The sequence below is a fragment of the Pipistrellus kuhlii genome, unplaced genomic scaffold, assembly GCF_014108245.1.
Source record: "Pipistrellus kuhlii isolate mPipKuh1 unplaced genomic scaffold, mPipKuh1.p scaffold_m20_p_4, whole genome shotgun sequence".
In the NCBI taxonomy this organism is placed as follows: Eukaryota; Metazoa; Chordata; class Mammalia; order Chiroptera; family Vespertilionidae; genus Pipistrellus; species Pipistrellus kuhlii.
Genome location: NW_023425540.1, coordinates 76155308 through 76182321, shown reverse-complemented (window position 1 = coordinate 76182321; position 27014 = coordinate 76155308). Strand labels below are relative to the sequence as shown.

Sequence of the window (27014 nt, the reverse complement as noted above, 5' to 3'; positions counted from 1 at the left end):
AGAGAGAGAGAGAGAGAGAGAGAGAGAGAGAGAGAGAGAGAGAGAGAAAGAAAATTGCATTCGGTTTCATCTGAGGGCAGCATATTTAACTGGAATCTAGTCTTTTTAAATGACAAGCCTGCATCTCTGGAAGTGACACATCCCTATTAGACAGACCAGTGAGTGTGTCCTCTCGCCATAGCGATCCCCACACACTACGGCCCATCCACACGGCAGAAAAATCTAGACATCGAGACACACTCCTCACCAGGAAATGAAGGGCTTGCCAGTCCCACACCTGTTCACTGTGCCCAGATGTGCACAAAGAGGCTGCGGTGTGGGGCTGTGACCGGGCTTTCTGCTGCACTCACAGCAGCCCCTCCTTGGGCCTGACAGCGGCCCCTCCTTCCTCCCCGGAGAGAGCACATGGCTGAGGAGCGCACACAAAGGAAAGAGAACTGACAATCATCATGATTTCTGACTTTTGTATTCGGTGGTAGCTACTAAGCACCGCACGTGGTCAGGAGCACTTTCTTCCACTCAACAAGGTGGGCAAAGTGATGCCCTTTCACAGATGAGGCCACGACGGCACAGTTGCCCAGCTGCAGGGTGAGCCCGGGGAACAGTGGCTGCAGCCTCTATGCTAGGGGTGTCGAACTCAATCAGAGAAGGGGCCAAAATCTAAAATCCAGCCTAAATCGCGGGCCGAATGGTTTACTGAACAGTCATAAACTGTCATTGTGATGGAAACGCAGCGGAGTGCAGTGATGACAGCGCAGTGAAGGCCACATTGCAAGGCCTGGCGGGACGGATTTGGCCCGCGGGCCTTGTATTTGACACATGAGCTCTATGCACCTGGTGCCTGAAGTAGAGGGAAAGCATGGCTGTCTTGTCAGCCCCAAAGTAGCACGCTCACCCCTCACAGTCACTGTCATGGGCAAACACGTGGCATCACACATACACAGTCCTTTTTGGAGAAGGTATTTGAAAAAAAACAAAAAAAACAAAAACAAAAACAACAACACCCTGGGACTTAAATAAACAGACCTGACTTCACACCTGCCTGGGGACATGGAGGTGACTTCTTGAAGTTCACCTTCAAGCCTCTCTGGCACCCTCTGCCCCAAGGAAGGCTGAACGGAGACCGTGCAGGGGTGGCGAGGCTGCAGGGCCCTAAGCAAATCACACTTCATGCTCCAGGGCCCACAGGCTGACATGTGCAGCCAGGTGAATCCAGGTTAAAAACCTCATCCAGGACAGCTGGCTGGGAGAGGCCACCAAAGGTTGGTAGGACAGCAAACCCCCCTCCCATCAAAATGTCCTCTGTATCTATGAGTCTGTTCCTGTTCTGCTTGTTTGTTTATTTGGTTTTTGAGATTCCATTTTTGATAGATACGTATTTACTACCATTTTATTGTTCATATATTTTATCTCCCCCCCCACCCCCCCGCCTTCTTCTTCTTAAAGAAGACCCTTTAATATTTCATGCATTGTAGGTTGGGTGGGGTGAGGAATTCCTATAGCTTTTTCTTGTCTGTGAAGGTCTTTATCTGTCCTTCGATTCTAACGATAGCTTTATTGGGTAGAGTAATCTTGGTTGCTACAACCCTTTGGATATTTCTTGCCATTCCCTTCTGGTCTGCAAAGATTCTGTTGAGAAATCAGCTGATAGTCTTATGGAAACTCCCTTGTAGGTAACTAACTGCTCTTTTCTTGCTGCTTTTAAGATTCTCTCTTTGTCTTTAAATTTTGGCATTTTAATTATGGCATTTTAGTCCACCCCTTGAGTGTGTGGCTTGTGGAGGTGGTTTGATGGTGGTGCTTTGATGTGGTCTGAAGCTGTCCACTGGTATGCTGGTTCTAGGGCCTCCTGAGAGGTGCAGGCCAAGGTTAGCCATCATCTATGTTCTGTTCAAGGCCTCCCAGAATGAGCTACAAAGCAATGTGCAAATGGCTGCTACTTATGCTGGGCTTGGAGGTGCCCAGGTGAGGCCAACCTATGAACCAAGGTTGGCTGCCACTAGTGCTCTTAGCCAGAGGCACAGGGCATGCTGAGGCTAGATGCTGCATATCTGAGATTTTACGAAAGTCTGAGCATAAGCCAGGACAGGCCATTCCTATGTAAAAGCCACTGGAAATAGCTTAGGTGGGCCTAAAAGTTTGGTGGGTTGTGCGGGTGAACAGCCTTAGCAAGAAGACTCAGATATGACAGTTATCTGTTTGGTCTGTGGGTGGGGAGGGAGGGTTCAAGAAAGGACAATGGCTTCTGCTAGCACTTCTTTCTGGGAGAAAGCTGCCCCTCCAGTTCTCCCCATGATGCTGGACAATTTAATTTCTCCCCATGTGTTCATGTAATCTTTCTTTTTTTTTTAAAAAAATATATTTTATTGATTTTCCACAGAGAGGAAGGGAGAGAGATAGAGAACTAGAAACGTTGATGAGAGAGAAACATCGACCAGCTGCCTCTTGCATACCCCCACCAAGGATGTGCCTGCAACCAACGTACATGCCCCTGACCGGAATCGAACCTGGGACCTTTCAGTCCACAGACCGACGCTCTACCACTGAGCCAAACCGGTTTCAGCATGTTCATGTAATCTTTCAAGCTTCTGACCCAGTGTTGGAACTCAGAGGGAGTGAGTCTGACTAAGTGTGTGTGGGGGCCCTTTAAGAGGAACCACCTGGGACTCCAGCAGCCCTCTGTCTCACTAAGCCACAATCACCACTGGTTTTTATAGCCACAAGATATGAGGACTTCTCTTCCTCACACTGAAACACTGGGCTGGGGGAAGGGAGAGGGAGGGCTGGTGTATGGTTATGACTATTCACTCCTCATGTGGAACCTCTGCAGCCGAGATATCCCTCCCGATTTTTAACCAGATGTGGGTGTGGGACCAGCCCAATGCATGTCTCTGCTCCTCCTACTAGTCTCGATGTGGCTTCTTTATATCCTTTGTTCAGCTAGATTTCAGGCAGTTCTGAATGATGGTTTTTTTGTAGTTTGGTTGTAATTCTGATGTGGTTGTGGGAGGAGGCGATACCACATTTAACCTATGCCACCATCCTGACTGAAACTTTACCTAGAAACTTCTGCACCAGGGTCCCCAGGGCAATGTTGAAGCATCTTTCTACACAGCTTCTGGGTGACTGTGGTTTGCAGCCAGGGGGGCAACCCCCTCCACATTCAGTTGCTGGAAAGTCCCACGTTCCTATCTAGCCACCTGACTAGGTGTTACATCTCTTCTTCTGTTCTGCGGGCCACAACCTTCCGCTTACTAACAATCTGGTGAGAAGACTGAGCCAAGGCCAGACACAGATGCCATGAGGATCTTCACTTTCCCCACTTTAGTCCTACCATTGTCACCTGCAGTGTCTGGGATCAAGGCCACCAAGGATAGAGTGGCCCAGGATTTACCAAAAGCATGAGTGGAAATAAAGCTTCAAGTTGAGGAGCTTACTCCTGATATTCTGCACTCAGTACTGAAATTACACCCGGGGATATAGTGAGAGTAGTACCAACATCAGCAACAAAGGCTTGTTCCTGGTCAGAGCTTGAAAGTGAAAATAAACATACAACAGAGTTGAGAGTGTGTGAGAGTCTGTGTGGGGGAGGGAGGCATGGCTGATGGGGGAGTGAAAAATAAACGAGGAGATGGAACTTTCTAAACCTGGTCTAAGCTGTGAGGCGGCAGCGGGCTCCATTTAATGCTGACAAAAGAAACAGCAACTATTTAATTAACTCCCAGAGACTGTGTTTTACCTCCTCACCACAGCCTTGTGAGGTAAGAGTGCTTACTACGTGTCTAGAGAGGGTCGATGAGTTTTTAAGTCACACACACACCAGTTGGTTATGAACTCTCAGCCTTCTGAATCCAAGACCAAACCTTAAGTCCACTTTGTTCAACAGTAAATCCCATAAATTGTTGAGAGGTAGAAACTTAATGACCATGTTAGTGCACTAGTGTGACTGAACAGAGAAGTTGAGACAGAATAAGAGATAACACTCATCCCAACTGCAATGTGACCACAAGAAAAGGTCTGAAGACCCACAGCCCTTGTGGCAGTCAGTTCTTGGTTTACCCAGAAGTCATTTCCACTGCTTCTCTCAATCTCTCACTTGCTAACAGAACTCAAAGATACACAATGCCAGCTCTCAGGGATAATCGTAGTAAGTCATAGAGATCCAGGTCCTGTTTGCCAAGAACCTACTTTTCCCTTTTCCTTTGTACTTTGTTGTGGACTGTACTAGCCAGGAAGATGTATAAGGCTTTTAATCACTTGTCTCCTTCTTGCCTGCCTTGCCTGTGTTCTGCAAGGACATGCCAATGTCACCTGATATGGAGGAAGGATCTTTGCTTCTGTGACTCATTAGAGAGCCTGAGATGAGGGGATCATCTCAGATATTCTGTGTGGGCTATAAATGCTATCACAAGTTCCCTTATGAGAGAGAGGCAGAGGGAGATCAGACACACAGAAGATCAGAGAAGAAGGCGAGGTGATGACAGAGGCAGAGACTGGAATAATGTGGCCACAAGCAGAGGAGTGCCAGCAGCCACCAGAAGCTGAAAGAGGTAAGGGACAGATTCTTGCCTCTGGGGGGGAGTGTGGCCCCGCCAACACATTCATTTGGGCCCAGTGGAAATTATGTTGAACATCTGGCCTCCAGAACAGTGAGAGGAAAAAGTTCTGTTGTTTTAAGCCACCAAGTCTGTAGTAATTTGTTACAGCAGCCACAGGAAATGAATATACTGCCAAAGCCACCAGTAGTCATTCTGTTATTGCAACTGAACTCATTCTAAGTTACATTTCTCTGTGACAGTCAGAAGATGAAACTTGAGGTTACTAGAGGGGACGGGAGGTGGGAGGGTAAACGGTCAAATATAGGGTGACAAAGGAGACTTGACTGAATGGTGAACACACAATGCAATAGGCATAGGATGGAACATAGAACTGTACACTTGAAACACATAATTTTATTAACCAGTAGCACCCCAATAAATTTAACAAAATTTAAGAATAAAAGGAAGGTAAAACTTAGGGACCATATAGGTATTACTCGCATTGCTGACCATAAGAGACACTTCCTAGAAAGCCTGTTTTTTGTGGATCCTCAGATGCTGGGAATTCTCCCTGACACCGCCCTACCCCACCATTAAAATCCCCATGTTTATTTCTCCAGCAGGGAATGAATGCAGCGTTCCCAAAGTCACCTTCTCTGAGAGCAGCTGCACAGGCGGGCAGGTTCCTCAGCGCCCTCAGGCCCACAGCACGTGGCTGTCCGAGAACACATGCTAGGACCCGGGGAAGCTGCACCGTCTCAGTACATACCACACATGGGGTTCTGTGATAGCAATAGTGTAAAGAACATCTGTTGGGGTTGGGAGACCAAGACAGGGAGGATAGAGGGAGGGAGAGATGGACTCAGGAGGCTGTCAAAGAAACTTAAAAAGAAAAATTCAAATTAATTTAAAAGCCTCCTTAAAAAGGAAACCTAGAGCTTAGGTATAAAGGAAATTTTGGTGAAATCTGCTTTTGCCATCACACCTATGTTCATTTGGGTTCCTCTTGTTCCTCCAAAGCTTAGTGATTTCCTGCTGAATCTCTCTTCACAGGGCCCTCCTTCCCAAATGTCTCTGACTCATGACATGGCCATGCTTCATCTCAAGACATACCCATTTTGGGTCCCACCTCACAAGAGGTCTGGTCTTGGGGAGCTGACCAACTTGGTTGTAATGGACTAACCACTGATGTGTGTTGAAGTTTGGGGACAGGGAGAGCAGTGGTAGGAGACTGGCAGGGGTAACAGTATGGCAGGGACTGGAATCTAAAATTTGTCAAGTATTTATTGTATTATGGGCCATATCATTCTGGATGTTTTGTATCTAGATTAAAGCAACAAAAGAAACCAGCAGTATCTCAGAGACATTAAGGACATTGCTCAAGCACAACCTTTTATTTATTTATTTATTTATTTATTTATTTATTTATTTTTACTAAATTATTATCTGTGTACATATTTTAACATTGCCCCCTCACCCCAGACATACCCTCCCTCCCCAGAGTTTTATGTCCATTGGTTGTACTTATATGCATGTATACAAGTCCTTCGGTTGATCTCTTATCTCCCCCAGATCTGCCTACCCTCCCCGCTGTAATTTGACAGTCTGCTTGTTGCTTTACTGTCTCTATATCTATATTTTGGTTCATCAGTTTATAATGTTCTTTATTATCCATAAATGAGTGAGGTCATGTGAAGCATAATCTTGAACTGGCTGGAATTGTGGCCTTATCGCCTCTACCTTTCTAGGTATCTCCTGCAGCTCATGCTGTCTGGTGGCCACAGAGCCCCACATGACCAAACCTTGAGGAGCTATGGCCCAGCCTGTAGGACTACACAGTTCATGCGCTTTCTACCACGGGCTAGCTATCATGAGTAGCCCAACCAGATTCCCTGGCCACTTTAAAACCACATCTTACCATTAGGCAAAGACCATAGTAATGGTTGGCGAGTCTAAAAGCCATCAATGAAAGAGCACTTAAATTAGTGGGTGAAAGTATGATGAGAGGCAGGTATTTGCACAGTCTCAAAGCATCTCTCCACAAGATCCTTATTAATTTGAAAAAGAAAACAGTAACTGTACAGTGAGACACCACCTTAACTAAACGATCGAGCTGCCACCACCAGCAGGAAGATTCACAGGCACTCTGATGCAGTGCACTGAGACAGGCAGGTCACTTCCATGGTGTTCCTGACAAAGTGTTGTAACCTCAAGCTATCCAGAGAAAGCTTCAGACATCCCAACATGAAGGCAGGAGAGCCAATCAAATACCCTGCCTGGACTCTGGATTATGGAAGGCAAAGAGACATTGAATAACTGTCCCAGATGGAGGGAGAATAAGGAGACAGAAGACAACAAATGCAGGTGGGAGCCTGGATATACCCCTGGACCAGACATAGTTGGTGAAACAAGCAAACCTAGTAAGCGCTGTAGATTTAGCTAATAGTATTGTATGAAGTTTAATTTCCTGGTTTAGAGATTTATATTATGGTTTTATAAAATACTAGAGGCCCAGTGCACGAATTCATGCATGGGCTGGGGCTGGGGTGTGGGGGGAGGGCCAGCAGTGGTTGGGCTACTGCCCCCTGGTCAAACTCCCCGGCCCTGCCCCCTGGTTGAGGGGACAATTTGTATATTAGCCTTTTATTATATAGGATAACATTAGGGGAAACTTCTACTATTTCTTTTGTAAAATTATTTCAAAATAGATGATCTTATAATTGGACTTTAGGTATGGTGGCAACTGCTATCCAAGGTGGACCCTCTGAGAACCCAGCATCTACTGGTAAGCAGCCACTTATTTGGCTATTTGAAAGCTGATCCTGAAGGTTAAGGTGGCTCAGTGTGCTCATGCCTAGGGGTCTGGAACTCCAGCCTATGCCCTGCTCTGCTTCCCAGGGTCAACTTTACTTTTGCAGAGCAACTCTTAGAAGATAAGTCAGAAGAGTTGGCTCCCAGTAGGAAACAAGTCTAGTTCAGTTGTAGAAACTGACTATTAATCTTGCAAGTAAAGAAGAACTGGGAGAATGGAGGGCTTTACTTGCAAGTAAAGAAGAACTGGGAGAATGGAGGGCTCTCCCCTCTCCACACAATCCCCTCTCAGGTTTCTGAGAGAGATCAGTGTGAAGGGGGGGAAGAGTGAAATGTTTCTGCTTGTATTCCTTTCCCTTGTTTATTTTAAGACAAAGGAAGCAGCCCCCACCTTATTTCCTGCCTAAAACTTTAAAGCAGCCCCAAGCAGACAGCTGCCTGTTCTACCAGCCCTGCTTTTGTTCCTCTGCCCTTTGTATGTGGAAGCCCGGGTCTCTGAGGCCCTTCCAGTGGTGACAGGCCCCGGCTAGCCAGGCCTTGAAGAGCTACCAACCTTGAGACTGCTGGGAACCACTGGTCTCCAGAGAGGCAAACCCTGCATCTTCAGGGAAGGTGGGTCAGCCGCTCTCAGGTGCAGACCAGCAGCATGGAAGCTGAGCTCCAGGAAGGTGGGGGTGGAGGGGTGGTGGTGATTCTGTTCTGATTTCCTTAAAGAAAGCTAGGAATCTGAGGATATCATGGAGTTAACGCTGGATCCGCTAGAAGTTAGACACTAAAATATTGTCACTTAAGACAGTATTTTATGTAGCAAAAACTCCAATGCTGACCCAAGAAGTCTTGGGGGCATTATCGCCAAAGCATTAAAATTTTGCCTCAGTTCTTCCCTTGTTTCAAGTTCTTCATCTGTGAAATGAAGAGTAAGCATTCTTTTATCTAGGGTGTTTGTTATGAGGTTTAAATGAGCTAATGTATGGTGCTTAAACACACTGGCTTAACTGCACAGATTACACAACAAGGTAAATGTACTTAATACTACTGAAAAGTACATCTTCAAGATGATAAATATGATAAATTTTATGTATATGTATTGAGCTACAACTAACAAAAATAGTTATTCAGTATGTCATAAAGAGGTACACAAATATCAGGTGCTATGATTTGACAGTTATTTTGTTCTTAATGATTATCATCAGCACATATATTTATTCCCAAATTAGATGCAGATATAATCCGAGCATTCTGGCTGGGCTCCCCCTCACTCTCACAGCTCTGACGGTCTCTGCTGCTCAGATGGTCCTAGGACTCCCAGACCCGACCTACAGCTCTGATCCCTCGCACTGCAAACGCGCGCACTCTTCCGAACTCATCCAGATGAAGGTCCTATAAGCCCTGCCCTCAACACACATTTCCTGTATCCCTACTTAGTGTCCAATTGATGACATCATTGATCCACCCGGTCAGCCTTATTTGAAATCTGAATCATCCATGATTCCTTTCTAAATTCCATATTCCAGTAGTCACAAAATCATGACAATTCCACTTCATAAATGCCTTCAAAATTTAAGTCCTTCCTTTCCCATCACTGTAGTTGAGATCCCTATCACCTCTCACCTAAGCCTGTGATGACAACTTTCTCTTTGGTCACCTGACCAGTTTCCCTTCCTCCATCCCATCCTTCCATCCCTGCCAGAATTCTCAGTTCCAGAAAGTCAAATCTGGTGTGTCATTCACCTAAGATGCCGCCATCTGGATCAAGTCCAAACTCTATTCTTGCCATATAAGGTCTGAGTACATGTAGCTGCTATACCAACCTATACTTGCATTCACAAATCTCCCTCCCCCAGCACAAACCTTGCTCCATAGAAACAGAAGTACTCACTCTTCTCTCCATATGCTACGGCTTTCACAGTTCTTTGCCTTTTGCAGATAATGTCCCCTTTGCCTATCACCTGCACCATCCTTGCCTCCCAGCAATCATCTGTACCCATTTCAACAAGATTTAACTCACATGCCTATTCTCCTAGACAAGATGGTTCCTTTTCTGCTTTCAGACATCATGCCATCCTCAGCATACACTATGGAGGGTGGGGGCAGTTCTTAATTCATCAAGGTACCTCAGCTTTCCCTTCAATTAGACTGTATCTCTCTGAAGGCTTGTTATGTCTTTGTCATCTTCCTATCCTCAGTTCCCAGGACAGTGCTTGGCTCAGCAGACCGTGAGGGCTAGTTTGTTGCATGAACTATGAGTGAGAAAAGCCATGACTGAGCCTATTACCTTTCATAGGAAAATCATTTCCAGAAAAGCTGCCTGCTACAGTTTAAGAAGTACCGCATTAGACGCAAATTAGGTTCTCTGGAATTGACTACAATTCCCTTGGACAAGTAATTTACATTTGTACCCTAGATAAGTAATTTGCTAATTGGCATCCTGGTGACTTCAAAGACCTCTGTATCTCTCAAGGTACCTATCTTACACTTGGGGACTAACTCATCATCCTCTATAATAAAAGTAATAAGGAATTTTGGGATATTCTGAATATATGCACATATGAGCCCATACTCATTAAAATCCTGTGTCCCTCTATAACTTTTGATAGCTTAACTGAAGCAAGATAGAACCGATTTGTGAATGGCACATAATATGATTCTATGACTATTTTGGCAACTCTCTCTTTATATAAAAGCCAGGTGACTGGAATGGCAGAACGACCAGAATGACCAGTGGCTATGATGTGCACTGTGGCAGCCAATGAGCCTGATCTGGGCCCTGATCACTTCCTTTCTCCCCCGCCACCAGTTGGCCTAGCACCGATTAACCCCCAATACCATGATCAGGGGCAGGGGCAGTGAGTGAACCGCCTGTGGCCCCTCCCCTCTGCCAGCCCAGCCTGATAGGCCCCCATCCCAGTAGGCCAGCCAGACCCCACCTGTGCACAAATTTGTGCACAGGGTCTCTAGTTGTAATATAATGGTACACATGTGTTCATATGTGAGACCCTGTGACTACTATGAAGTGTAAACTTCGGATAATAAAGGCAGCTTGGATGGATGGCAGGAGTCCTTTTGAATGCCTACCCACATGTCAGGAAGGTTAGGATTTGCTTTATAGGCACATTGTTGTCTGCCCAGGCCCTACCTTTCTGGGCCTTGTACCCACTCCACACCATACAGAGTTACTTCTAGAGCACGATTTTTGGACAACATGGCTTGGTCTTCTAATTACAGCTGAATGACCTGGGCATAAACACCTGACTTCAGATAGGCTGAGCCCCAGGCATTTCTGGAAAACCTACTCTCAGAAACCTAACCTACTCTGAGCCAAGCAGAATTTCCCTGGATTTTAGTTACTGCGGGAAAAAGAAAAGATGGTCTTTCTTTGACTTCCACTGGCTGATTCTTAAAGGTGTGATGCTCAGTTAAGTGGGATGATTTCTACCAACCATCAAGAATAAAGCAGACAGGCAGAAAATAGTAGAGACAAGATAAGGAGAACACTTCCTTCTCTGCCCATGCATCTGAAGTCCAGTCCCTATTTCTGCCTCTCTGATGGTTTGGTTATTTCAACACTTACTTGTATTTCAAAAGCATATACACCTCCTTATTTATTAGTTTGAGTTAATTTCTGTTATTTGAAACAAACAAAACAAACAAACAAAAAAACGCACCATGCTAACATAAACTTAAAGAGTTTTAAAATGACTTCACGAAGGCTCTTGTAGGAGTTCTCAGTATTTCGGAATGGGAAGATCATGAATTTTATCTAGCTACAAAGGGTGTTGGATCCTTTGATGAAATGAGTAATTGCTCTGTAATTGATTTGGTGGGTAAACTGAATTAAAAAAAAAAAAAAAGTCCGTTCTTCTTAAAGTGGGCTTACTCTTACATCCTAAAGTTCAGAAGGGGGTGAGAGTACAAGTGTGACTCAAGTTAAACAAAGTAAGTGATCCACATATGTTGTCATGTGGACTCTGGGGACCACATTATTTTAAATTATAGCTGCATTCTAAACAGACCATCTGAGAAGGATGATTACTTCTCAATGACTAGATCAATATTTTGTCTTCTGCTTTACTACTTGAGTGATTGGATCTAAGGCCAAAGGAGAAAATCAGGTCAGTCCTCTGGACCTCTCCGCAACCCAGCAGGGGAGATGGATGTGTGTGCTTGGGATCCCATGGGAGGGAGTGGGGCCAGGGTGCAATCATTAGTGCACTAACTTAATTTAAATTTCTCAATGAGAAAACTATGCCTATCTATGGCTCTTTGGTCGCAGCATTTTAAAAACTGCCTGCAGGTACAAGGTATAATTCATTTTATGTGTAGTTTATTGAACAAGTTCATGAATTGATGATCCTATCACATACACAGCAAAAGTAGAGAGCATCTTTCCATCCTGTCCAGGAGGGGCCATATTTAAAGCTCAGAAGAGAGAGATGATGATGCTAGAGAGGTGGAGAAGAGATGATGGGCTAGAGAAGTAGAGAGAGGTCTTTCTGTAGAAGAATAAAAGGCAGTGTTTACACTGTAGGCAGGTGTGGATGTTCCAAGTATCCAGCATCAGACTCCACTAATATGCAATTTGTGACAATTTTACTCTGACATTGTGAGCCCTAACCTGCATCCTACTCATTACTGAGAGACAACCTTACACTGTCCCTTTAAGAAGCCTGATTCAGTATAAATTTATTACAGCTTTCTAATAAGAGTAAGATAAAGGCTGTAAGTTATATAAAAGAATGAGGCAGTTTTCCAGAGCAACTGCTTACCTTTAACCTAAACAAAATGCCTTTTATGCACCTTAGAAGCACCATTTATATGCAAGTAGTGTGCTAACTGCAAATGGGACTTATTACCTAATTAAAGCTCATCACAGAGCATCTTTTTAGAGCAATGTTTTGTTGGATGTTACAATTACAAGTGAAAGTGATAAAATACTCTTTGAGCATTTCCTTTCATTCCAACATATTACTATTCTCCCTGGACTTCTCCTGTCAGTCTCAGGCTTATGGAAAGGTGGCAGTGAGGGGGAGCTTCGGCTCTGAGGCTGAGAGTGCTGCTTCAGATGCCAGACAACTTGGGTTTGAACCTGGTTCTGCCATTATCTGGTGCAAGACTGGCAGGTTACAGATGCTCTCTGTGACTCAGTTTCCTCCTCTCAACTGGGGATAATATTAGCACCTACCTATTAGGTTTTAGTGGGGCTTAAACAAGTCAGTTTATATAAACCATACATATGCATTGTTTAAATACTAATTATTGCCTTTGTAAATAAAACACTATAGGATTTGAAGTCAGTGAAGTCTAAATCAAAGGTAAGAAGCCCATTTCTGGCACCATTAACGTGTTAGGTAATATTCTTAACCTCTTTGAACTTCAGTATCCTAGTTAGTAAAGTGGGGTAACCATGCCTACACTTCACTGGGTTGGTGCATAGTCTAGATGCAAAGCGCAAAAGGTCCTGGCAACCATTTCCAACCATGCTCCTGAGAACACCAGGTTCCGTCAGGCTGCATGGGTGCACATGGATTCTGTCATTAGGAGGACCCACGCTTCCTTCCTTTTGTCTCCTTTTGTCTGACCACAGGCCAACAAAACAATCAAAATCAGCCCACGGAGACTTGCACGCACCCTGGCTCTCCTTGGAGAAGGAGCTACTGCCCAATATACCCCAAGGGGTGAATCAAAGAGAGAGCGCAGACTGCGGTGGGCACTGTGGTCAGCCCCTAGTTACAAGGCAGCCAGTGACACACACACACACACACACACACACACACACACCTGCAGGCTGGTACCCCATAAATTCTTTCCCCAGCTTTTCCCTCAAGGCAAGAAGAGAGCTACCCCCACCCCCAAGCCGCGTGCCCTCGCCCCCCTCCGCAGCACCTCCATGCACGAAGCCAGGGCCCTCGGGCTCCCCATCAGACCGCCTGCCTGAAGCACACACTGGAGCCGGGGAACTTGCCTGAGAAGCCAGTAAAATTTTAATGCACTCTGTAGTGCGGTCATGTCATACTCGGTTATGGCAAATAATCCCAGATGCCTGCAGAGGTAAAATGGAGCTGTAATGTGCTTGCCTCCTAACCCAAGCTGACAGCAATGATGTACGACTACCATTAGCGGAAAATATCACTTCAACTAACCCATGATCCAGCTCCGCTCAGGGTCACATTATCCATGAGGAACAAATTACACTCCCAAAGTAAATACAAATTTTCTACACAAAATGGGTACAAAGAAAGGGAAGGGGGTGATCCTTTCCCTTCTCCACCACACTGCTGAGTGACACAGATGATAAAGGACAGGACAAATCATTGGCTGACAGAGTGCTGCGCCGTAATCAGCTCAGCCGGCACACACTCCAGCTGATAAACACTGTATTCTCCCCTTAGTGGCAAATACGTAATCTTTAACACGGACATGGCTGCTTCGGATATTACTACCCTTTGGGCTGCAGGAATGCCCCTTGTGGCATGTGCAATCTGAAAAGGAAATGCCCTGTGGCCCTGGCAGACCCAGAAACCCTCTGCCAGGGTGGGTGTCAGTGTCTGGGGAAGGCCAAGAGGGTTCCTGAGGTGGTGAAGGACAATACAGAGGGACACTGTTTGGGAGTGCACAAGTTCAGTGGCCATGGTGATATCATGCCTATTCTCCCATGTGCTGGTAACAGAAAGAAAAGTCTGGGGAGACCTCTTAGATGCAGGAGGCTCTGGGGGTGGGGGTGGGGGACGAGAGGAGAGGAGGTGGTAGATTTATGACAACTCCTTTTTCCTTTCTGAGATCTAGACAATCAACAAAGTAACTTTCAGGTGTAACAGGAATATTCATATGGCACCTACTGAGTGTCAGGCACATACTAGGTGTGGGGTACATGCTGGGAGCCTAGGGGTTAATAAGATTTAAATGTTTATACATATATAGACACTAAAAGAAGGCTGGGTTCCTTGAGCAAATATGGCTCATGATTAGTCTCTGGTTGGTATGGTCTCTGTCTCTAAGTACTCATGGTGGTGCACAGGCAATTTTGCTGCTTATTTGTAAGAGTTAAGACATACCTTGTAGACCTTACCTTTTCACCTTGGACAATTGCTCCGCAGGTTTATTTAAAAAAAAAATGGCCCATTTTAGAAGAGCTTGTACATCTAAGTTACCAGTAGAACCAAATAGTATTTATTTAGTTTCCTGAGCAACTGCCATACTTGAAATTTTAGGACCTAATGGGGTTAAGGGTGGATTGATAAGATATAATCCAGGCTTCTTGTAGCCCAAGGACAGTGAGGCATAGAGAGGAAGGTAGCAGGGTTCTCAAATGGCACTTCTGGGCATATCGAAGCTCACCCTGATATAGAGGGAAGCAGCATGTTATGGGTAAAAAAGCCCAGTTCTTGGCATCCTAAGGACAGTTTATACCTCAGCACCATCATTTACTAGCTCTTAGATTTTTCTTTATTTATAAAATGATGAGAAGATACAGTCCTTGAAAGGACCTGTCATTGAGTTTGGTCAGCAATGCTATATATAAGGATACATATAGAACCCATAGTAAGTATTTAAACACATCATATAAAATGACATTTGTAAAGTATTTCAAATAATACAATCTTCTCTTCAATGCAAAGGGGTGAGTCTTCTTAGTATTTAATTATTACTATTGACCTTACTCTTAATTTATTTTTATTTTTATTTTTTGCTGTCCCTAAGAATTGAGTAGCATCTACACGTTTTAGTCCAAGAAAGTAGAAAGATGAAAATACACTAAAAGCCATTCCTCCTTAAAAAAAAAATTAAAAAAAAATAAATTAAAAAAAAAAACATATATATATATATATATATATATATATATATATATATATATATATCCCAAATTGAGCCCCTGGGGAACAACTACCATCCCAGGGTTTCCTGGTCAGTCCTTATTTCAAACACTCCATCCCACTGTTTCCATAAACATAAAAGTACTTTGAAGATCATGATCAAAGCTTGGGTTTGGAACATCAGGAGAAAGCTGCTACCGGTCCCTCTTTAAGTGGCGGGAAATGCCATGCAGGTCTGCAGCCAGTGCTTCTCAATGTGATGCTCAGAGCTCCATGATGCAGAGAAAGAGGGCAATTGGACCTTCCAGCTAAAACTTACACACACACACACACACACACACACACACACACACACACTGCATGACTACAAAGAAATTTGTACATCTTTATTGAGGACAGAACACTCACCAGCTGGAATTAACAATAAGACCCACTCTTCGAACAATCAAAGAGCCAGCCCAAGTTAGGTGCTATAAGAAGCCACTAGCATAATTTATGTTGTTAAATGTAAAACCAGTACCAAAGCCTTTGCTAGGTCCTTCTAACTATTTGGATGACTCAGGATTCATATTCAATTCATGAGGATGAAAAGCATCACTTCCACCTGACTCCTCCTTGGCTCTGCAATGTCCCTTCATGGTAAGTCATCAACACAAGCTGATGGTTCATTCTGGGAGAAAGCAGCTGACCTATTCTCTGGGGATGTGGAATCATTTGGAGATGAGTGCACTTTTCCAGAATTCCTTGTATAGGTTCAAACAATACTTATTACCAGTCAAGTGAGTTCCTAAAGCACATTATGTAAGCTAGCTCTTCATGCGTCCCCATGCACTCCCAAATAGAGTAATTAAAAAACAGAGATTAAGCTAATTGCTCTGCTGCCTACTGGCAGGTGCATGGTGACAGACATAACACAGTCAAGCAGTTACAATGCCCATGTTGGTTCATCAGTAGATACTTGGGGGGGGGGGTGGATATGAATGTTTCCTTTAGTTACTTGGAAGAGTCAACAGCAATGTGCTCTGACCTACCCACTCTGTGCCTTCCCTCTTAGGAATTTGAGAATGGAGACAATCCTTATATAACTCCCTTGTACCTTGGCAAAGAGGAAATCATTCACATATTAATTTCCCTCTTATTTTTTCATGTTGTTGGGCTCTGTAAATCAGTACATAGAAAATCAGGATATTCAATGTTGGATCATTAAATCCAGGCTCATTTTACAGATGACAAAACTAATACTCAGCAACATTAGGTAACCTGCCCCAGGCCACACAGCTGGCTGGTGAGAAATAAGAAACAGGTCTTCAGAGTATCCTTCTCCATTACCCTCTCACAATGAACAACAGAACATCTAGACTTGCTCTTTCTCCTTTCTATTCATTCTACAGAATAAGAATGTAACTTAAGACATCTGACAAATTTCCAAGAACTCTTGAGTATTCTTTTTATTAATTTACATTTAATAAAAAATCTGTACATTTGTAACCTCTAGCTTTTTCAGTTGCATGGCATAGTCTTAATGGGCAAATATTCAACATACACATTCAATGTGAGTGAAGCAATTTTTGGTTTGGCATAAAAATGCTGTGATATAAAAAAAAAGAACTTAATGAAAGTCAGAATTAAAAATAATCTGAATAGAAATTTAATGCAAAGATTGTATTAGTAGAATTTTTGGATGGATATGATGGAATTAAGGCAGTTGGAAATATGATGATGTTGGAAGAACAATTTTGACCCAGGCATAATCTTAGAGGAGTAAAAAGAGGTTAAGTGGATGGGCATTATGGAAATCAGGCATCCAAAATGGAAAGCCCTTGAAATTCTGCCAGAAGTTGTAGAAATTTCCAAATAAGCTAGAGAATTTACAGATGGCTTAAAGTATCTTACGAGAAAATAAAATTGTAAAATAAATATAGAACGCAGAAGATGAGAGCACATTTTTGTTGGAATTCAGAAAATAAACACTGGGGTTGACATGAACTTGTTTTCTCAACTTGTTTCATGCGTCCCTTCCATTTGGAGATGAGTATCCAGGAAAGGAAATGCAAATTTAGCAAAACAGTGAACTTTACTGAACACCCAGTTTGTGCCCGGCATTATACCAGAGCTAGGGATCTAAAGACAAGAACATGGGCCCCTGCTCACTGCCTGGGGAACGGTTGTTGGCTCTGCTGCTGTGAAACTGGAAGGGAAAAGGAAAGTCCTCTCTCTAGCTGCAAAATAGCACAGCATCTCTGAGTTGTCTCCTGGTCAGAATACCTCCTATTTCAAAACAGGGATGGGAAAGCAACAATGAGGGCCTCTGAATCTCATGCATGTTGCTGAGGGTGCACAATCTTGACCAATTGTGAAACGTGGCCAATCAAGGGGTGGGGCTCTTCCACTATAAGCACAGCCACATGCCCAGTCTTCAGTTTGATACCTCAGCAGTTTCTGCGTTCTTCAGGAGCCAAGTTAGGCATGTGGTTTGTGTTGAGCTAGGAACAAAAGCCTGTGCTGATTTCCTTGCTTGCTTTTCTTAGAAACGGCACCCTTCCCACACAAGTAAAAACAGAATTATCAAACCTACAAATTTAGCATGGATTAAAAAATTATAATGCAACCAAAAAGTGTGTGCAAGTCGGGGAGAGGAAAAGAAGTGGTACTGCCTTTGCCATTAGTCTGAGTCCCAGGAGACTTCCAGGTACTGGTGAGCAAACCACAGGAGCAAGGCAACCTCCAGTGGTAACTCGAATGGGTAAAAGCCCAGACAGAGGAGCTGCCATTGGAACTCATGCTAAAAGCTTCATTGGGAAAATGAGAAGAACACCTATCTGTGATAAGATTGTATATGTGTGTTTTGTATGTGTGTATATGTCATGTATCTATAAACATAAGCATGTGGGTGCATGTACACAAATACTTCCATAGTTTTCTAGTCTTTCCTCTGACCTCTCAAATTGTTAAGAGCATAGCCCATGGAAAAGTATGTTTCTCTTTGACATTTATTATAAACTAGTGGTTCTCAAAACCCATTGTGTGTCAGACTTTCCTAAGAAGCACTTAAAAAAATACAGATGTTGTGCCCACAACCCAGATGTACTGAGTCCGAATGTCTCCCCTGTGATGGACATCTGGGAACCAACAGTGTTTGGTATGTGGGACAAGAGCTGTACAATCCAGGACCGCATGCCTGCTTGTGGCTCCAGGGCTTTGCCCAAAGAAAGCCTGATATTTAAGATAAGGAGTTCAAAATACACTGTTTGGGGACCCTTGTGAATTCCACTGCCCTTCCATTCAACTTGTAGCAGGAAGCAGCGCCCTTGGGGACGAAGGCTGAGCCCCAGGTTCCAGTGGAAACCAATCCTCCCTGGCATCCTCTGGCAGGGTTCCTGGCAGAGTGTGAGCTTTCTAAGAGGAGGATAGGCTCCCTCCTGCCCTGAGGGGGCTCTCCCCTTTGAGCCAAGTAGAATGAGTGGAACTAACATTTATAAAGCACACACTATGGCCCAGGCCTGGAGCCAAGAGCCTTCACTGAACTGTCACAGATGACAGCAGGAGCTGTCCTTATCTCCATTTGGCAGATGAGAGAACTGAGCTTGTTCACGGCTACAAAGTGGTAAGGGACAGCCAGAAAGAAGCCTAGGCCACCGGACTCGGATGCCCACGTGCTGGACCACTGAACCCTAGGCCTTCCAGCCAACACTGCCATGTGGCCCACACAATAAAAGGGGGATGAGTATATAAAATGAGGATGACTTTCAGCCTTCACATTACTTTCATAACCCAATAGGAGGGTGTTCTTTGGCATCATAGCTGCTGTGGCAGAGAGAGAGAGAGAGAGAGAGAGAGAGAGAGAGAGAGAGAGAGAGAGAGAGAGAGAGAGAGAGAGAGAGGAGAAGCAAGAGGAAATATAGACCAAATATGTGGAAATGTGTACTTTGCTTCTTTGTTCTCATGATACCAATTCATTTCCAGTGGGGGGATTGGAATGATTGCTTAATGGGGGTGATTAAGGTGCCAAGTGCTGCCTCTGTCACTAACCACAGTGAAGACAACCCCACACCTGAGGTGTAGCGTGCCAGCCTTTCTTAACCCCGCCCATTCTCACCTCACAGAGTCCTCCTGGCTCTCTGATATTGTGCGAAATGTATTCTCGGCTGGGAGGGGAGGCTAGGAGAGATGTGTTTCTCGTGGCTCATCAAAGGCTTTCCACCCACAAGTACATCTTCCGCATTTATGGAAAGCTCTGCTTTTCAGCCCCTTTCCCAGTCACTTCCACATTAATTAGTAAGGGTATCATTTTATAAATTACAGCTTCGCATCAGAGGAAAGCAGAGTTTATCTTAATTCAGTCAGCTGTGTGAAATGCAGTAGCCTAATTTTAGACCGCCAGCTCTGCAGATCCCCGCGGAGAAAGAGAATGACAGGTCTTCCAGAGAGAAGTCCCAGTGGGTGCCCTACAAGTCTCACTTCTGCCTCCAACAGCATCCCTGGTGGGGCTACTGATGGGATCCCAGGACACTGAGTGGCATCTTTTCCACCATTAGCAATTCAGATTTGAATCCGAATCCTCCAAGGGGCACATGAAAGCAGCCCTGTTAGCTGTGGGGCTCCGAGAGGGCCCAGGCAGGAGGCTCTGGCACAGAGGAGGCTGACTGGGCCCAGGCTCCAGCACAGAGCACAAGTCTGCAGGATGGTATTAAAGCCAGGGATAGCCACCGGGCAATCCCAGTCCAAAAGGGGAGCCCGATAGTCTTAACTATAACAGGGCGAGCTGGCATGGCTGCAATTAAGAGTCACAATTGCTCCTGTCAGGAGCCCTGGGAGGAATGCCCAGGGGAGGGGAGCAGGGAGAGGGGATGTGAAGGTGGTTGGGGAGCAGCTTCCAGGTAAGAAGAGGACCTGCAGGGCCACCACAGTCCACAGGAAAGACGACAGGGGTGGGGTGGGGAGCAAGAGAGGCACAAGTGCACATAGGAGGGAGGATCAGTCTGAATGCTCTGCCATCTCCCCACTCCCACGGGCGTGCCTATATATTGTACATCTCCTTATTGCCTGTATTACTCTGAAATCATCCTGAACTGAGTGGTGGGCACCAGCCACTTCCCACCGCCCGCAATCTGGTGTCAGAGACTGAAGCCCGAACAGCAATGACTTGGGAACCCGGCCCTAGAAGGATTAGTTCAGGTGTTGGCATTGAGCGGAAACACCGGGATCCCTCTGAAAGCCAGGGGCACTTTGGTAATTCCCCAAATGACCCGCTAGCTGATCATCTGGAGGATTGGTGCTGAAGCCTGGAGGACTCTGAGGTCAGCCTGGAAGGGCCAAGGCGAGGGGATTTTACAGCTTCCCCGTGATCAGTGTGCCGCCCAGGTCAAGACTGCCTATCAAGACATGCACACAGAATGCAAAACTGGACATCCTCACCACCTCTACCACTGCTGGTAGGCGACGCATCTGGAATTCACAGCGCCTTCCAAGGAAGAATGTCTGCTGAGCTGGGAGACCCCAAGCAGGCTCATCCCCTTGGAGAAGTGCCACCACCTTGGACAGAGAGGCCAACCACCGCTGTGGAAGAGCCGCTGGAATGGCAGCAGGTACCTGTCCTGCCTGTTGCCTATGGTGACACCTGCCATGTGGGATGTGGCCCGATGGCTCTAAGGCTGGTGGGCACGCCTTGAACACTGACCCTCCAAGTTGCCCATGCACCTCTGGCAGCCACTACACACTGGTGCCCAAGACACCGAGGGATTGGCTTCTAAGCAGCTCGTACTCCGGGGGCTGGAGGAAGGAAGCTCCTACTTGTCAGTTAAACAAAAGAATAGTCCACAGCCCCCTTTGCAGTGTGTACTTTCGCTGTCATCCAACAGCCCATTACCATGTCACAGCACAGCATACCCTTCCATAGGTCACTTTGTTTAAAATGACATGGATAATGCACATGTCAGCAAGCTGACAGTCCTGGCCGTCCTTCAGAGATAAAAACCTCAGGGCGAGAGCCTGTTCTTATCTGGGGACACGCATTGGTCTATCATCCAAGTCAGGCAGAACATGATTTCTCCAGAGAGCACTTTTTTCATTTCCTGATTTTAAGGAAATCAAATAAGCACCATTTGTCTTCATCTGAATATGCTTGACCTGCTCAAATGATGATGTCTTGCATTTTATAACAGGCTACATATGCTGAATTCAAATTAACAACAGCACAGAACAAGAGCCTCCACATCTCTCCTGGAGGCTGGCAGCAGAGAAGGAGGGCGAGCCTGGGCTGATGGGAAGATCCCACTAAATGCCAACTGCAGAAGCTGATTAAAATCAGCAAGCAGGTAGGAGGAGATGAAAAATGGGGCTCAGGGGCGCCGGCTCCGCAGGACAGATCCAGAAACCGGGGAAGGAAAACCAGCAATTCCTTTTGGTGCCAAGTAACAGGGAAACCATAGTATCCAGGTAACTTTTGGAAATACATAAAGTAGGAATAAAAATGGAAAGAAATTGGGTCGGGGGATTTGAACATACAGGAAGAAAAATCAAACAGACAAACCATCCCTTTGCTTCAGCAGCAAGAAGTTCACATTACCAGGCCGTGATCCAGTCTTCTGAGAGCTCAACCCAGAGCCCCCCTTCCTCACCCTCGTTGAACTGGGTACCCCAAGGCTGGTGGTCATCAGCCTCGAGACCGAGTGCACCTGCTGGAAGAACTGTCCTCCCACCTGGTCACCCACCTGATGAGAGAGAGCAGTACCCCCTGACTGCCCTGCCCACCCCTTGCCCCAGGATGACATTCCTAGAAACATTACCATTAACATCTCCATTGAGAAGCCAATATGTACAGAAAAGCAGGAAGAAGCATACAGGCCAGTAAGATAAATGAAAACATGACATTATAAATACATACTAACACATTTAATGTTCCAATCAAGGATGAAAGAAGAAAAATCAGATGGCTATTAAGATAAATAAATCATTTCCTCTTTTGAAATCTTTTATAATGTGAAAACTTAGTGTCACATATGTGCACTCTTAAAGGGCTTATTTTAAAAAAGTGGACCTCACAAATTAAATGTTATTTCTTATTATAAGAAACACCACTATGTGAATAAAACCTGGCTTTACAAAAGAGAAAGGCGCTGCCTCCATAAAGCTGGTACCATGTGTGGGAGAACAGCAGTATGTGTGGGAGAACCACGCTGCTCAGTGTCTATGCACTGTGCCCACAATTGGGGGCGGGGGTCTTACCTTCTCTTCCTGGTCACTGTCGCTGTCACACTGAAAAAGGAAACAAGAGAAGGAGGGTTAGTGAAAAATGGAGTAGGTTTTTGTCTTTGATCCAGAAAACAAAAGCAAGACCAGTAAAGGAAAAGGGAATGTGGACTGAGCTGAGTAGAGATTTTTTGGCCTGAGTGCTGGTAAATGGGTAAGAAGCAGGACACTAACCAGCTGCCTGCAGTGTCCTCTGTGTCTATGCTCTGTGGCTCCTCCTGAGGTCTGGTATATGCTCATCACCCCAGGTTGCCCCCCTATTGCATGGCAGAGGGGATGCCCAGCAGGAGCCAAGTCGACCACAAGGTTAAGGTGAATCAAGATCATTTGATGGGATTGAGAGCAAAATCAATTCTTTAATGGAGACCTTCTACCTTCTATTGTCAATGGCTGTCTCACTCCTGGTACTTTTCTAGAAGAAAAGAAGTAAATCACTGGGCACTGCATTTACTCATTTAGATTGGGAAGGAAAGAGAGCATAATGGGTGAGGCTCACCACTGGGAGGCTGCCTTTTCCAGAGAACAGAGGAATGTTCTCTATAAAATACCGGTTTGGCTCAGTGGTAGAGTATCAGTCTGCGGACTGAAAGGTCCCAGGTTCGATTCCGGTCAAGGGCATGTACCTTGGTTGCGGGCACATCCCCGGTAGGGAGTGTGCAAGAGGCAGCTGGTCGATGTTTCTCTCTCATCGACGTTTCTAGCCCTCTCTATCTCTCTCCCTTTCTCTCTGTTAAAAATCAATAAATTTATTTTTAAAAAAATTATAAAATACATGCCAAGGATGGAGGTACCCTGACCTCCATCCTTGGCATGTATTTTATAATTTTTTGTGGTCGACTTGGCTCCTGCTGGGCATCCCCTCTGCCAATATGGGCAAAAAAAAAAGTTTTAGGACAGTAGACTCACTTGCACCATATCTAACAGATCCCACGTACCAACTGTTGAGCTGGGTTTGAGATAACCAGGAATGATAATTAACTCAAAGGGAAAAAAGAATACAAAAATTTTTAAAAAGCAACAATGTTCTGTTATCTAATATCTTATTATTATTTTTTTTAAAGGGACATGTTTTGTTAAAGTAAATGCATAGCAGATAAATGGTTCATTCACTCAAATGCCTTTGAGAAGCATGGCAGAGATTTACAGAAGACCCAGGACTGTTCCTAAGGTAGCTTCTAGTTTAGCTGTCCAGTCATGCACCATGGGGTGACCAAGACAAGTCCTGAGAGATGAGTCGTTTAGGATTTAATTGTTGTACAAACATCATAGACTGTGCTTACAGAAACCTGGACGGGAGAGCCTACCACACACCGAGGCTACATGGTTTAGGGCTACCGGCCATTTTGTACAGCGTGCTTCTGTACAAAACAACACGAGGTTAAGTCAAGCACCGGACAGAAGGAGGCAATCCAGAGAGGCAGAAACATGAGATGTCTGAGGCTGTGGCTGGGACAACACGGCACACTGTTTTTCAGCAAACTATTTTTTTTTTAAATAAGAGAAAGAGTACCCTCTAAAATAATAATGAAAGGTATAGGAAATACATCAACCCACAACACAGTCATGATTATTGTCAAGCATTATGTACTGCACAAAATTAAACTTCTACAGGACTGGCAGTGTGATAGGCTTGTTTGCATAAGCACTCCACCAAGACACCAGTAACGAGTGGCACTACGATGTTATGACAGCTGCGACATCACTAGGTGATAAAAACGTCTGAGCCCCACTACAATCTTGGGGGTCCACCGTCATATATGGTGGTTGACTGAAACACAGTTGCGGTGCATGATTGCAGAAATAGAGTCAGAACACAGACTCTGAGCAGGGGGTGCATGACCAGAGCTACGTTCTATTAAGATGACGCTTCCCATGGTGGAGGAGAGAGTGCACTGTGGGAGCAGCCGGGTCACAGGGACACCAGTTTGGCAGCCATCACACTGTCTGTACCAGCAGGGTGTGTGGTTTGAGAAAGAGATGAACAGATGGTAGAGCAATTCAAAAGGTAGAACCAACAGGACTTGGTAACACATGGATATGGGAAGCAAGTCAGAGGGATGAGTCGAGGATGCTGCCAAGGATTTTTAGTGTGGCCACCTGGATGTGGGAGTTGATGCTGCTATGAACAGACACAGAAAATAAATTTGCTTATACAGCAGTCACTACTGGCTAGATACCCACAGCCATTCACAATCCGTTCTCTTAGTCTGTACCTTCTCCTGACAGTTGGAGAATGAAAAAGCCACATACTCTCTCTTTTCCAACTTTCCTTGCAGCTGAGGGTGGCCATAAGATACATTTTTGGCTGAGACTTGAGGAAATGTCTGCTGACGGTTCTGGAAACATTTTCTCTCCTCAAAGAGGAAGAAAAGCAGAGCACTTGCCTCTTGCCTTTGAACATGACTGCATGAGGATGTGAGGTCTGAATCTGGGGCAGCCATCTTGCAGATATGAGGCAAAAACAAAAAACAAAAACGGAGTACAAAACAAGATGATCAGGCCAAAGGAAGAATGACCTTGGCACAACTGAGCCATCTGAACCATCCTCAGAGCAGCCTGGACTTGTTTGTTCAGATAACAGATAAGTTATAGTATTTAAACTAGAATTGAAAATAACTCTAACCCCACCCAAAGGGACATCTTGGTATTATAAGACATGTCCTGGAGACTACTTCCTCTTCCCAGCCTGTGCTGTCTGTACCATGAGCATGTAGGGGCTCACATCACAGCCGTGCGGACTGGAGGACTAGAGGGCTGAAACATTTTCTTTTCCACTGGCTCCTCGATGCTATAGGCTTACCTGAGTTCTAGTGACAGTGCTTTAACCAAGTACATCTGAGCCATTTTCAACCAAGCTTTAACCTCAACCTCAGATGGTCCATGCCTACTCTCTTTTGCCCGATGAGTGGATTTCTCTATTATAAAAAGTCAAATGAGCTGAGAAAGAAAATGGTGTCATGACGTGGCGACTCTGAAGGCCTAGAACAACAGACAGCTGAGGAGCAGGTCTCCCTATGGTGTGCTTTTCCCATTGCCTTTAATTAAGCCTTCCTTGAGGGTCCCAAATTCTGGGCACATTTTCAAGGGTGACAAAGCATGATTGGGGGAGAGGGGGATGGAAGAAGGACGAGGATTTGGCCAGGCAGGGTCCTTTTCCCAACTATTCACAGCCCACCTTGTGAGGTAGGCAATGACCGCTGATGGCTGGAGCACAGAGGGAGTGGGGAGGTTGGGAAAGAGCCTCCAGTGTCCACCCCCGCCCCCCCATCCTAATAGCAGAGTGTCCCTGGGAACGGTTACTTCTACCAAAGTGTTAAGCTTCCAGCTTTCCGACAGTCCAGTTCTAATTTCAAGGTCCACTTAATTCCGCATCAAGTAATTACTGATATACCCAGAAGCACCTTGTCTCCAGAGCTAAGCATATGGTGGGGAGCTGAGACCTACTGGTATCCATTATGGAAGCAGCACGGATGCCAAGCCGATTAAAAACGCTCAGGCTCCCCACGCAACATGCGGGTGAGTGACAGCTCCTCGGCGAGGCCAGCCGCAGAGGCTGCCAAAACAGTCTCCGCTGCGCGGGGCCCACATGGTGTGCTGAGAAAACAGTTCCATTTCTGGTATTAAATTCCCACACTGACCCGGGGACTTTGCCGTGAGCTCAGCAGGAGCGCGCCATCCAATTTACAGCCTCGCTCTCTGGAGCCTCGAGTGCCAGCCCCTGGCAGAGACGAATGATGGTCAGCCCCTCCAGCTCATAAATTATGCAAAGGCAATAAATGCACTCAGCAAACAGCGCCTAACGTTTGCCTAGCCTGGCTCCTAACACACTCTGTAAAAAGCCAGAAGCTCCTCCACACATACAAGAGGTCTATTCCACTCATAAAGGGGGTTTGTTGACAACTCCAGACGGAAAGCCAGCCATGGGCCTAAGGAGTCTTTCTGCTTCGCTGGCAGCGGTTTATGGGCCTGCTTTATGAAAAAGGGAGGCTGTTTTATGGAGTCGGTGTGGGGAGAATTCATGGTCTCACATTCACGCTTAATACACTGTGCAGCTTTCATACCCCAAGTTCCATGCATGGTGGATTTTTTGGGCCAAATGATTCTTGGTCTTGAAAGGTTAAAAGAAGAAGCGTCTGCTCCCCAATCCCTAGATACTCACTCCAATTTATCAGAGTTCACACCGAGCCACCTCCTGATTCAGGTTTATGTTCTGCATGAGGCCGGGAAATGGGAAAGGCATGTCAAATGCAGAAACGGGGTCCCAGCTGATTTGGCCCGTCTAAGCATTTTGACATCGAGGTCCTGCTCCGGTTTATTAGCAAACAGGTTGCACACTAACGACCAGCTTGAGGTGACAGAGGACTCTCCATGACTAGATTCCAAAACCCTTTGTGCAGAGCTGAAAATATTTTCCTGCATTGTAAAAGCAAGCAATGACAAGGAACCGCCAGCCCTTGTACTAACCTACCCGGGGAAGAATTCTTGGTCACTCAGTCTTCAGACAATGATACCACCCAAACCCACCACAGACAAAAGAGGGAAACGTGGTGTGGAATCCAAACCACGTGCCTCAAATGCAGAATTAGAAAGGGACTAGTTCCTCACC

The 27014-nt window shown here is 45.4% G+C and overlaps 1 protein-coding gene across 9 annotated transcripts in view; it reads right to left on the bottom strand.

Annotated features, from left to right (window-relative positions):
* AUTS2 (activator of transcription and developmental regulator AUTS2) overlaps nucleotides 1-27014 on the bottom strand; it is a 1013113-nt gene that overhangs the window by 285751 nt on the left and 700348 nt on the right. For all 9 annotated transcript variants that reach the window (XM_045571222.1, XM_045571218.1, XM_045571221.1 and 6 more), the window contains exon 5: nucleotides 22385-22414. In XM_045571222.1, the coding sequence (XP_045427178.1) occupies nucleotides 22385-22414 (30 nt within the window). The remainder of the gene's footprint in view (nucleotides 1-22384; nucleotides 22415-27014) is intronic.